Raw genomic sequence first — 13,121 nt, 5'->3', positions numbered from 1 at the left:
TAAATGCAAAGAACAGCAGCGGAGCAGCCAGAGGTGTACGGAGTAGTCAACGCAGCTCATAGATCTGGACGCTAGGCGAGCCCAATGTTTCGGCACACCCGGATATGATTTTGATTTGTTCCGGTGGTTCCAATGGCTCCAGTGGCTGCAGTAGCTCAAATGGCTCCCATGGCTCCCATGGCTCAGGCGGAAACTTTTATTTTCATCCCGAAATCTGATTGAATACATACGAACGGGCACGGACGGCCCATGCTTCTTAGATTTTAAAATCCGTTTTATCAGACGCTATGTAAATGGTAAACCGTTTGTCTCGGTTATGTTCTCCCCGCACCCCACCGTGCTACTGGGTAATTCTTTGTCTTCTTCTTCTTCTTCTTATTTTTCTCCTCCTGCCAGCATTTATTATGTCCCCGTTGTGCCTGCTTCTCTGTGTTTCTCTCAACGTGCTCCTATTATGACTTGTAGTTTCATCCTCTGACTCTGTATCAGTTACAATTCTCTCCGATCTACGACGGCCGGAATAGTTCAATGACTCCCCATCTTCGGTGTCATCATCATTATGATTATTTCCGCTTGTCTCCGGTTCCTGTGGTTCTTCCAACGCTTCAGGATCCTCTACCTCTTCTGGTTCCACCAACCTTGCTATTCTTCTACTCTCGTGTAACGGTTCTGGTGGGTGACGTCCCATACCCCACGATATGGAATTAACCAGATGTCCTGGCTGCTCCTGAGTCTCATTTTCATCTAAATCTTCTTCCTCTGTATCGCTGGATATCCTTTCCAGTCTGTGCTGTGCGGGTGATTCCTCCTCGGAATCGATATTCACATCAATGTTCGAATCTGAATCTGACTCTTTGTCTTCCCCTTCTCTCGATCGAGCAACGTACATATACTCGTCATCATCCTCAATGTCGGTGCTACTATTTTCGTCATCATCGTTCAATATCTCATTCAATGGCCTATGATCGACGAAACTGTCATCTTCTTCCTCTTCTTCTTTCTCTTCCTCTTCACTTCTTCTTCTGATTCTCCCTGTTCTTACTGCCTCAACTTGATCATCATACACGTAGCCAGCCATATCTCCGACTGATGGATCCCAGTCTGCATCCTCTTCATCGCCTTCCCCATCTTCTGCTGCCTCGTCATCGTAGAAATCGCCAGGTCTTACTCCACCAATGTTATGCATGATCCTGTTCATAATGACAGTGCCAATATCGTAGTCTTCATAGTAGATATCGTCATCATCCATAATCATGTTACTGTTTCTCGTGGAGCTTGGATTCCTCAGAATGGTTCTCCCACAGTTCTCGCACGTATCACCATGAACTTCCCAGTGACAAACAGAGCAACGTGGTACTCCATCGCTAGAGTCTATCACTGCTTCACTGAACTTGACAAACGTCTTGTCAAATAATGGTACTTCTGATTTATGATCCTTCTCGTAGTCCTCGTTCTTTTCATTCAAAAACTTATCTATTGCCACTTTTCTACTTGGGTCTCCTTGGATAATGGTCTCTATTATAGCCTCCAAGATCTTCCGTAGTTTTAAATCCAGTACCGGTTTGCCAAGAACCGTAGATCGGCACATTGGGCATGAAAGGCTATTGTTGAGCCAGCTTTTGAGACAGCTGTAACAAAAGCTGTGTCCACAAGAAGGGAGAATGAATGGTACAGTCATTGTCTCTTGACATATTGGGCACTGTATTGTGTTAAGTATCTGTTGAAGAAGCTTTGTCTTAAGTTCTCGTGACACCCTCAAAAATGGTTCTGCAATGGCATCATGCATAGTTGTTTCGCTCAGCTTCTTTGCTCTTTTATCTCTTGAAGCAGGCGGATAAACTCTACTGATCTCCTTTCTTATTTCTCTCAACTTTTTTTTCTGGTCGCGTCTATCAAAGGTCATTTTAGAATAAATATGTTAATTAGTAGTACACAGTAGAAGAGTCAGAAAATCAAAATATATACAGGTCTATCGTTACCAGACTCATCCACATCGTTTGTACTGTACTATTGCTCTCTATGCAAGTCATCTCTAATCCAGCTTGAAAGAAATTGCAAATCATCGTCAACTTCTTTTTCCACTTGACTTCTTTCCGTACGGTATTTCTTGTTCAATTCGCAAATTGTCTTATCATAGTAGTTCAACAATTTCATATAAACACTTTTCCTGAAGTTCTCTGGATCTTCATCTTCCTCTTCCAATAGGAGTGTTGTGTACTTCTCTTTAAGTCGAACAAGACTTTTAATGAAAAAAGGATTAAGATTGATATTAGGATCCTCTTTAACTCGCTCTAATACCAGCACAAGACTCTCAAAATCCTTCTGCTTAAAGAAAAAATTGACAAGGCAATAGCTGAGCCTTTGAGCATCGTCGGAGCATGCTGGCCTTAACTTCTTCACCCGGATATACTTCAAAATTTGATAGCCCAAGTCAAAGTCCTCAAATTTCGTGCTCATCATAATCAACTCCATGAGATTCCGCATCGTCGCTCTATCTAAACTATCCATATTCTCTATAGCACGACATAGGAAGTTTCTGACAGATCTGCCACCTGGCATATTCATTTTGAACTGCCTCTGCTTCCAGAATAATTGTATTTGAAACCCAAGATCCTCCATTTTGAGCTCTTTAGGATGGTGGCATATAAGTGTTACAATTCTATTGAATTGGTCAATGTTTTCACAGTACCTCATAGCTTTAACGACTTTATGTTGAGTGGGATTGATGCCGCACCTTATCCTTGACTCGATCGCGTCAATCGACGGATTGTCTGGCAGTGGTGTAAGATCATTACAAATGTCCTTACCATTTATGTTCTTGGAAGGATATGCAAACGCGCCGTCGCTCCTCCAATCCTTTTCCACTTTCATCCCTTTCAACAATGATCTAAAGATATGAGATCGATCTTGTTCAACAAAGTAATTGAATTTCTTCGTAATATCCGTGGAAAACTGCGGATACTGTTTCACAAGACTGTCCCAAATGGCTTCTGGATAAATCTCATGAATCTTTAAGCCAGCCTCTGAATGCAACTTTGATAAGAGCGATACCAAAGTTTTTGTCTGTCTATACTCCTTCAAGTGAACAATTATTTTATCTAACCTTCTTAAAAAGTGCTTCTCAGTGTCGGAATTGATCAGTATTGTTCTAGCTCTTTGGTAGTTTCCTTGACTGAGGTTTAAATCAATCAATTTGGTCTCAAACTCGTCTAGCAGAAAATTGCTGCCACTCAAAAGTCCCACCCATTTCTGATAGTCACCTTGAGAGTAGAATAGATCGAGTTCTGTACGCTTTCTTAGCTTCAGCATTAAGTCCACTAATAAAATCTCCGGGTTGGTGGCTCTATTTCTTCTCGCCAATGATCCCATGAACCAGTCTAGCTGCTCGGAGGATCCGCAGTCTCGCACAAACTTGTACATGAATGCGTCGGTCTTCGGCCAGGTAACAAAATCTTTAGAAAGCCAGAGTCTATACGCGGTATAGCATAAACCAACATTTCTTGTGGTTCTCTTCAAGTTCTTGAGATATTTGTCTAGTAAGAAGCACGGAAGCTCTGGTTCGGTTAACACCGATTGATTAAAAATTTGGTTAGCCATGCTAACATTATCTGTGTCCAAATACACCTTAAACGCTATACTTAGAATTGACGGATCGGTCGAATCTGAAACGTTGAGATACGTTGTGAATAGTTTGTCGAACATCGAATAGTCGTTATTGCTGTGAGATAGCATGAGCATTCTGCAAATGGTGGTGGTATCAAATGCAGTAATGTCATATTTTTGAGAATAGAGTAACACCAACGAATATGCCAAAGTTTTCTGAGGATATAGCTCTAATATTAGTTGCTCCAATTCCGTCGGCGTAAGAAAATTACCCTGGTCAAACGTCTGCTTCACTGTGGTATATGCAGTGACAAAGCACCGATCTTTAAGCATCCTTGCCAAGGAAGGAATTGTTCTATACTCCGAGTTGCCGGCTGCATCAGACTTTGGGGATAAAGACGACGATTGGTCAAAAAGTGTTCGAAGAGACTCAAAAGATCCTTGTAATAAATCGTAATAGTGTCTAACGGTTTCATTGGTCTGAGATATCGATGAAATGACATCAGATACATAATCCAGAGGTGTGCTGATAGCTGTGCCATTGACTGTTGATTCGGGATGGATGCCTTCAGAAATAAGGTTTTCTGAGTGTGAAGTTTTATGTATAGATAATGGTGATGATGTCTTCTTAATCTCCTGAGTACTGCCTATAATAGAAGGAGACAATCCAGAATGCGATATGAATGTGACATCTACTGGCTGGTTTTCTCGCACAATGGAGTTAACATGTGAGATAGAAGATCGATCAACGTCAGCCAAAGGAATATGAAGAAGCTTAGCAGAAGGATAATTTATAGATAATGAGTTGGAAAAACAACGTCTCAATTCAGCTAGACCGCAGGCACTGAAATGGTAATACTGTTGATGATGGAAGTAGCAGAGGCCAGACAGAAAAGCAGACTCATGGTCGGTTCTGTTTACAAGGGCTTCAGATAATGATACCAGAGGATGGCATCGTAGCATGAAACGCACACCACTTCGCAGTCGGTCTCCTCTGCGTATCATTGTGAAGTAATTGTGGGCAGTTCAACCTTGAGAGTCAATAATGGCATGGGATGTAATACTGTTCAGCAGCAGGCAATAATGCAATAAGTATAATAAGTGCAATGAATCTAGCAAGAGCTGCTTCAGATTAGAGGGATATTCTAATGAGAATCCTTCAGTGTTAATTTGTTATAGCTTCTAAGCTCAATTAGTCTCTTTCCTTTTTTCTACTTTTATTTGTCCTAAACCTTAAACTTTCTACGATAGCGTAAAAAAAATTTTCCCGCTTAAACCGATCACTTGTGACGTTCTGGTGAGGCTGTTCGTTTCGTTATCTCACCACTTTTGGAGCGCAGAGCGCGAGCAAAATGGTAATCAAGGATTTACCTGAAAGTACTTACTGATCGGATTACAAATGTATTTTTTACAAATGTCCTGACAAATTTATATGGACGGCCTTCGTCTGCTGGAATGCTGCCATGCCTGCCTCCCCCAATTCTCTTCCCACTCCAGACATTTTGTAGCCTCCAAAAGGGACTCTAAAATCAGCTGCAAACGTAATATTCACCCACACCTGGCCACTTTGAACGGCTCGAATATAATTCTGCGAGCGCTTAATGTCCTTAGTAAAAACATATGCAGCAAGTCCGTAGACGCAATCGTTGGAAAGTTTAATTGCTTCTTCATCTGTATGAAATTTAGAAATGGTAACCACTGGTCCAAATATCTCTTCTTGCACTATCTTCATCTTTTGATTGCAGTCAGCAAATATGGTTGGGGCTATATAATGTCCCTTACTTGAACTGAGAGATTCTGGGGTCTTACCGCCCAATACAAGTCTGGCACCTTCATCGATACCAGATTGGATGTAGTTCATCACCCGCTGTTTCTGGGCAGCAGAAACTTGAGGACCCACATTCACACCTTCCGTGAACTGGCTACCTTGGATGTAATTTTCTTCAACATGTTTAGCATATTTGGATATGAACTGGTCGTAAATGTTATCTTGAACGTAAATTCTGGAGGATGCAGTGCATATCTCTCCTTTATTGAAGAAGATACCAAGTGCTGCCCACTTGACAGCCTGCTCTAAATCGGCATCATCGTAAACAACCAATGGTGATTTTCCGCCACACTCCAAAGTGCAGGCTTTCAAGTTTGTGGATGCACCCACTTGAATCTGCCTACCAACGGCAGTCGAACCCGTGAATGAAACTTTCATCACGTCTAGATGTTCGGTTAAAGCTGCTCCAGCAGTCTTACCCGAACCACATGTCACATTCAAACACCCGGCAGGTAATCCGGCCTCTTTGAACAATTCACACGTGTAGAGCGCTGATAATGGGGTCAATTCACTTGTCTTAACCACAATAGTGTTTCCAGCAGCAAGACATGGAGCCACTTTCCAAGCAAAGGTAGAACATGGGAAGTTCCAGGCAATCACAGCGGCGCATACTCCATAAGGTTCCGTTATAGTATAAGTGAGCTTTGAAGGGTCCGTTTCAATGGTTTTCCCATCTTTAGCGGTGACTGCTAAGCCAGCATAATACTGGTAGACGTCTGCTGAATGAAGAACATCCCCTATGGCATTGTTGTTTTTGGTTTTGCCTGATTCAAGAGCTTCTAGATCGGCCAAATGCGAGCTATTCTCTCGAAAGAGTTCGGCTAACTTGTAGAGAATATCACCTCTTTGCTTACCACTAAGAGGGGTCCATGCTTTGTCAAATGCTTCTTTGGCGGCAGCAACAGCCTTGTCGATGTCCTCTTTATCTGCCAAGTACACAGAGCAAATGCTGTTTCCAGTACCAGGATCCTCTACTTCAATGGTTTCGCCAGTTGAAGACGGAACAAACTCGTTGTTAATGAAAAGACCGGTCTTCTGGTTCCAATGGTTACCATTAGGAACAGTGATTTTAACTTGAGTAGGATAGGACATCATGAGATTCAACGGTCTACAAGTTCCAAGGTAAGCTGAGTTTTGCCCATTTTACAACTCTAGGAATCATACTTATATATCAAAATCTCCTGCTGCAGTTTTGTATGTAGCGTATCAGTACAGTTTTATTGGTTGCTCTTCATCGCGATTAATAATATTTGTGCTCTATGAGGGAAATCCATGAAGAGCCGAGTACACCTTCCAAAAGTGGAAACTGTTTGCGTGCGACTGATTCCGTTGTTGTGATGAGAGATGTAGATCGGGGATGCAATCATCTACATGGTCAAGAATGTATTTGAAAATACGAAACGGTGCAATTATGTCATACTATAAATTAGTTCAAGTGATAGTGTTAACTAAATAAGGGATTTGGCTTAACAAAAATAGAAGATGTGGAAACATTGAATACATATCTGGAATACTTCAAAAACTATTTGTATCAAATTTTCTTTAAAGTATATTCACACTACAAAAGATATTGTTGCTTCTACATGCCTTCACTTAGTTCCATTTAGTTACATCTAGTTCAATTTGGTTCCATTTGGTTCCATTTGGATGAATATTCGTTACTCTTCCAACTCCAGCCTCCTTAGTGACAGCACCCTTTTTTTTGCACCTGCATTCGCGATGTGGGGAAATTGCTCTTTAGTACTCATTCTGCATTTTAGAACGTTCCAATTGTTCCTTCATTTCATACAATCGTCAATAATGACTTCAAAATGCCCCTCAACGCCCCTTCATCCTGATGCTAATCAGGAAATTGAAACACCTGCCACGAAAATCCCCCAGGAACTTACGTCCGCCCTTGATCTCGGCAGCGATTCTGAAGATGACGGAAGTAATATAATGCACGATGCCCATTTGGCTAAGGTGATATCTAAAACAGGTGGTCCAGAGCTTAGTGAGGAAGAAGATGAAATGGATAACAATGATTCTCTTATGGACAGCGATGATTTAGAACGTCTAGACCCCGAAGTGATGGATGCAATGGCACCAATGGGGGAACCTCTTTCACCAAGACCATCCCCTAGCAGTTCTGATTCTGCCTCTGGCGTTGCGTCTTCTGGCTTCTTTGATACTGATACACAAAAAAGACGTACTCCATTGAATCCGTTTGGCGGCAATTCACAACTTGCGTCTTCAGAGCCCATTCGTATTATTCGGAAAAAATCCCGGTCACAAGGAGCCTCAAAACCCCTTTCTATGAAGCAACAGAGCCGTTTAGTCACTTACATAGACGAACGCCTCATGGAAATACAACGAAGATTTATTAAGTACCTTTCAGCGCGTGAAGACCCTGATAATGAACCAGAATCTACTGCAACTCAATTTGGCTTCTCCGATTTGGCCGAAGCATTAGACAAAGTCATCACCATAATATGGTATTCGATTTTTCAGGTGAAAGTTGTGCCATTTGTGTATCATTACAATATACTAACGCCTAGCGAAGCGGCCGTCTTAGGCTACAACGAAGGTAAAGAGGTCGTGTTGGAGGAAATTACCCCAGATTTCCTTTTTGGACAGACCAATTATTTTATCAGGATTATGGGCGATCTTGTTGATTATGTGGAGAAGTTCGAGTTCGTGCATTTCGACTCGATTCATAATCTCCTTCTGCTATTTGCTAAGTTAGACAACATTATCTCCATACTCATCGATGAATATAGCGAAGACAATGGGCCTTCTAGAACAAACAATCAGCCTTTCATTAACAACACGGAAAAGATCAGAATCGATTCCATTATTAGTCGAACAAAGCTTCTTGTGATCCAGAAGTTTGATGTATTTAAAAAGATATCGCTTTATGAATCCGTGGACGAAAATGGAAAACGCAAGCAGATAGAGAGTGACATCAAAAAGGATATTCAAAAATATGAATTGTTGATTGGTGAAATATATGAAGGAATTCTCGATAGAACGTCTATATGAGCACTCACAAAAAGAATGAAACAACTGTTGCAAAGTTATTTGTATACGACAGCGCAGGCAGTAGCATATATTCTAGTTACATAGATGGTCGAAACCCTCACGACTTAAAAGGCAGTCGAAGCTCGTGCTTCCTCCAGATTCTTCTACACACCATCTTTCCTCCATTTCCATGGCCACGTTCTCGAAGAAAGCGAGATCAAGGTCGCGTGCCACCAAATGAAATTCTTTGGAAAGGAAAACCCTATTCTCTAAAGATTTCGAAGTGCAACCCGCAATCAATAGCGGAGCCACCTTTAGCCACGAGGCTACAGCTTCATCTTGAACAACTGACTGGTAGATGTGGATGAACTGTCCCATATAGAATGAAATCACCGGATTTGTTGAGATAATCAATGGATCACTGAGCTTGATATGCAAGATCTCCAATGCTTGATGAAAATATTTCGCGTACATCAAAAGAGATCTGGCTCCCACATGAGGCATAGAATCCAATTGAATTTCAGACGTTTGCAAAGTCGTCCAAATAAGTGTCATATCTCTCTTGACTTGACCCAAGAATAAAGTCCTGCGACGGCTGTTTATAGTCTTAAACTGCCTCAAAAGCCATAATAATTTGCACAGATTCTCGAAGCAATTAAATATCGAACCAGTAATAACATTGTAGAGCCAACTACCTGGTAGCTTAGAAGATTTACTGAAGAGAATTGAGCTAAACTGATCTCTATTCTGCTCGAAGATTTCAAATGGAGATGCCAATTCTGACAGAGCAGCTTTTGGTAAGAAGTACAAACCAACAGAGTAATTGAAAAGGAAGCTTGTTAGCACAGCCTTCTGTGAATCGTATGATTGATCAACTGTGACAGACTGCTTGCATAAGGCTGAACTTAGACTCATAATGCACTTCTCACTGATCAAATCAATTGACCTGCGCACCAATTGCATTGTACGAAGAGAGACCAACAACCAATCATTGGAAGATGAAGAAGAAGATGTTTTAGTTGCTTTGCCTAATATGTTTTCCTTAGTTTGATACTTAATCAGCTCGATGGCCTTTTTAAATTGCCGGTCAGCAATCTTATTGTAGTAGTCGCCACCACCGGGGCTTGAAGAAGTACATTTCTTAGCAATACATGCAGATCCATACGCATAAAATACCTCGCGTAATGCAGCGATTCTTGAAGGAGGTATTTCTGCCTCGGAATTGATGCCGCTGTTGCTGCCGAAAGAAGATGATGAAGAAGGAGATAAAAAGGAGCGCAAACAACTGCCGTAAAGGGCTTCGCGGTTATCGTTGAGGCTGCCGCTATTCGATGGCCACGACATCTTTGCTGACCGAAGGTTATCATGCAAGGAGGAGAACATTTGTGAGACACTTTGCAATTGTGTGAATGACTCATCCAAAGGAAGAGCGAAACTTGGAGATCCAGTACCAGAGGCAGAAACAGGCGATACAGATGAAGATGAAGAAAGGGATGCAGAAGAAGCTTCTGGAGATGCAAACGGTGTGCAGCGAACTCTGAACATAATACAATCAGGACTTTCAGGAACAGTACAAGAAACATTGGCACTCTGAGGTACAACATACTTGTAAGAAGTCAATGGGATGACCGAACACATATTTATAGGCACATTGAAATCGCTAAAATCAACAGAAGAATCTGTCTCAATAACAGAATGTAGGCTATTCGATATGGTAAAAGTGGACTGGACAGCTTCCGAAGCGCTATCAGAACTGACACCGGGACCTCCACTTTCAGCCTGCAAATCAGAAGCTGTAGATGAAGTTATCCGGAAATCCCTGGGCAGAGAATCGCCTTTATTCTCGGGCCAGATACAACATATAAAGTTTCGAGCACAACCGGAACAAACAGGATAGCATTCATCACATTTCTTCTTGCGTTTTCTGCAAGTAAAGCATCCCGTCTTAGTTCTTGTCTTCGGAAAAAAGGGATCAGGCCCTTTCATGTTTCTGATTTTTGTACCACCAAATTTAGACATCGTAATTGGAAAGTCTCAATGTATGATTTGGGATATTGTTGCAAAATTGTCGAGTGTCTGGATATTCTTCCATTCGATGTGAGGCTGATATGCAGTGTTGGATTGTAGTTAGCAACAATGGAGAACGTTTAAAGCTATTGTACGTTCAGCAGAGCAGTATAAGAAAAAATCGACTTGATAGATGCGATCAACTAGTCACTCGTATGGTCTCTATGTAAACCTCGGATAAGTAAATCAGTAATGAAAAAAACACTTGAAAGAGTATGAAGATCAGTAATAAAAGCAGCTATGTTTATGACGAAAGGCTACAGCTTGATATCACTATATGAATCACTGTTCGACTGAATATACTTGATTAAATAGTGGTGAAGAAGCCTGGGTAAGGTAAGATTTAATTAGTGAAAATCTCATATTAGAATTTCCGGAATTTCAAGTCGCGCAAACTCAAGTGACGTCAATAGGCTCTAAAAAAAAGAGAGTTGGGAGGTGGGATTTGAGGAGAGAAGTACCCAAGGATGCCACGGCAACAAACCAGAGAGTCAAACCAAGGGGAACGAACATAACCAAGATCAACACATCTGTACACTAGCCTCATACGCTAAATAACACTTGTTTTATTTTCCAGCTGGATATTATCGTCTACAAATTCCTATCACGTTCTGCCGTGTTAAACTTCCTAATTGGGCAACCGGTTCTGCTCTGATCCTTTCTCGATAAGCGCAGCGACAATAAAGAAGGACAAAATGCCTTTGGACGCGATTGCGATGTCATTTTCACTGGACATTCATCACCGTTAGAGCCTTATAAATATACCTTTTTTCGCCAAGATCTCTCTCTACTATTTTATTCGTAGTCAAGATAGAGCAACTCATTTTTAAGCCCCACTCTATTTCTTAGTCATGGTTGATATAGGTGCCCCTGTCAATATTGAAAGCTTCTATAAGTTCACGGACGACGTGTCCAATCCAGAACTATTCGAATCCTGGAAGCCTAAAATCAAAGCTTACCTTGAAGATCTAGATAAGGAATCACCCGCACAATATAAAATTCCCGAAAAGGAAGTTCCCGAGGATCTCGATGAGAAATCCTTTAGCACTATTGAATACTTGAAAGATACCATGTATTTGACCGATTCAGATAAGAAAATTACAGAAATGTCTGTGGTGGATTTAGCTAAAAATATTACTTCCAGGAAATTGTCGTCTGTGGAGGTCATGAACTCATTTGCTCACAGAGCTATCATTCTCAACCAGTTCACAAATTTTGCTTCCCAGTTCTTCATTAAAGAAGCGATGAATACAGCAAAGCTTTTGGATGAGTATATCAACAACACTGGTAACGTCATTGGCCCATTACATGGTATTCCAATCTCGGTTAAAGAGCAGATTGGTATGGCAGGTAAGATTACTCATGGTGGTTGGGTTGCTTGGCTTGACTATATTCCAGAAGAGGATGCTACCACCATCAAAGTGCTTAAGAAGCTTGGTGCAGTTCTTTATGTAAGAACCAATGAGCCTCAAACTCTTATGCATTTGGATTCTAACAACAATATTATTGGCCGAACTAGAAATCCTTACAATTCATTGCTAAGTTCAGGAGGCTCTTCAGGAGGTGAAGGTGCGTGTGTTGGTGGCAGAGGATCTGCGATTGGAGTTGGTTCGGATATAGGGGGTTCGATTCGTGCACCCGCAGCTTTTTGTGGCTGCTTTGGTCTTAGACCCTCCACCAGAAGAATCTCTACCGCTGGCGGTGTATCCTCTGGCAGGGGCCAAGAGTCAGTTGTTGCTGTTGAGGGCCCATTAGCACATACAGCAAAAGATATAGATTACTTTATGAAGAGTTATATTAACGCTGGAAAACCTTGGGAAGATGACCCCTGGTGTATGCCAATGCCTTGGAGAGAGGTCGCCAAGCCTGAACCTAGAGATGTCACCGTGGCAATTATGTATGACAACGGTATGGTTAAACCCCATGCTCCCATTTCCCGGGGATTGAAGACTGTGGAGGGCAAGCTAAAGTCTTCGGGAGTTAAAGTGATCAAGTTTGAACCGCTTATGATCGAGGAGGCATACGACGTGTGTCACCAGCTTTACACTTGCGATGGTAACAACGCTCAGAAGGAGATGTTGAAGCCTTCTGGTGAGCCTCTTTTACCTTTAACCAAATGGGCAATGTCCATGGGAAATGGTGATAAATGTCTTAGTATAACTGAAAACAGGTCCCTAAACGCTAGACGAGACACTATAAGAGCAGCATACAACAAATACTTTATCGAGAAAAAGGTTGATTTTGTTATCTCTCCAACCTATGTTGGTGTTGCTCCTTGTGCTATCGAAAACGGTATTGCAGGTCCTTATTATTGGGGCTATACATCTCTTTGGAACCTTTTAGACCTGCCTACATTGGTGGCTCCAACAGGATTGTACCAATATCCTCCTTCTGATTTGAAAGACCCATCCTACAAGCCTAGGTCACCTATTGATGAAATTGAGCAGAACAAATACATCCCAGAGTTGTTCAGAGATGCTCCTATATGCCTTCAAATTACAGGTAGAAGATACTTCGACGAGGAGGTAGTTTCATTCGGAGAACTATTTGAAGAGATCATGAAAAATAAAAGCTGATGTCTTTTTAATTTCACTGTTGTGTAGGTTATTAGTTGTATAGTTTA

The 13,121-nt window shown here is 41.6% G+C and overlaps 6 protein-coding genes across 6 annotated transcripts; 2 read left to right on the top strand and 4 right to left on the bottom strand.

Annotated features, from left to right (window-relative positions):
- Nucleotides 1-340: 340 nt before the first annotated feature.
- FOA43_000391 (uncharacterized protein) lies at nucleotides 341-1,678 on the bottom strand (the record flags this gene model as incomplete). Its single annotated transcript, XM_038920723.1, has 2 exons — nucleotides 341-1,534; nucleotides 1,673-1,678. The coding sequence occupies 2 exons, from the start codon at nucleotides 1,676-1,678 to the stop codon at nucleotides 341-343; spliced, it is 1,200 nt and encodes a 399-aa protein (XP_038776651.1).
- A 329-nt stretch (nucleotides 1,679-2,007) lies between these two features.
- On the bottom strand, nucleotides 2,008-4,508 carry FOA43_000390 (uncharacterized protein; the record flags this gene model as incomplete). The annotated part of the gene is made up of 2 exons (XM_038920722.1): nucleotides 2,008-4,433; nucleotides 4,505-4,508. 2 exons carry the CDS (start codon nucleotides 4,506-4,508, stop codon nucleotides 2,008-2,010), a joined length of 2,430 nt encoding a protein of 809 aa, XP_038776650.1.
- A 503-nt stretch (nucleotides 4,509-5,011) lies between these two features.
- Nucleotides 5,012-6,526, bottom strand: FOA43_000389 (uncharacterized protein; the record flags this gene model as incomplete). Its single annotated transcript, XM_038920721.1, has 1 exon — nucleotides 5,012-6,526. One exon carries the CDS (start codon nucleotides 6,524-6,526, stop codon nucleotides 5,012-5,014), a length of 1,515 nt encoding a protein of 504 aa, XP_038776649.1.
- Nucleotides 6,527-7,231: 705 nt separating this feature from the next.
- On the top strand, nucleotides 7,232-8,452 carry FOA43_000388 (uncharacterized protein; the record flags this gene model as incomplete). Its single annotated transcript, XM_038920720.1, has 1 exon — nucleotides 7,232-8,452. The coding sequence occupies one exon, from the start codon at nucleotides 7,232-7,234 to the stop codon at nucleotides 8,450-8,452; it is 1,221 nt and encodes a 406-aa protein (XP_038776648.1).
- A 72-nt stretch (nucleotides 8,453-8,524) lies between these two features.
- FOA43_000387 (uncharacterized protein) lies at nucleotides 8,525-10,450 on the bottom strand (the record flags this gene model as incomplete). Its single annotated transcript, XM_038920719.1, has 1 exon — nucleotides 8,525-10,450. One exon carries the CDS (start codon nucleotides 10,448-10,450, stop codon nucleotides 8,525-8,527), a length of 1,926 nt encoding a protein of 641 aa, XP_038776647.1.
- Nucleotides 10,451-11,349: 899 nt separating this feature from the next.
- On the top strand, nucleotides 11,350-13,074 carry FOA43_000386 (uncharacterized protein; the record flags this gene model as incomplete). Its single annotated transcript, XM_038920718.1, has 1 exon — nucleotides 11,350-13,074. The coding sequence occupies one exon, from the start codon at nucleotides 11,350-11,352 to the stop codon at nucleotides 13,072-13,074; it is 1,725 nt and encodes a 574-aa protein (XP_038776646.1).
- Between the last annotated feature and the right edge of the window lie 47 nt (nucleotides 13,075-13,121).

The sequence above is a fragment of the Brettanomyces nanus genome, chromosome 1, assembly GCF_011074865.1.
Source record: "Brettanomyces nanus chromosome 1, complete sequence".
In the NCBI taxonomy this organism is placed as follows: Eukaryota; Fungi; Ascomycota; class Pichiomycetes; order Pichiales; family Pichiaceae; genus Brettanomyces; species Brettanomyces nanus.
Note: the sequence above shows the minus strand (reverse complement) of the source record. Positions and strands in the feature narration are given on the sequence as shown.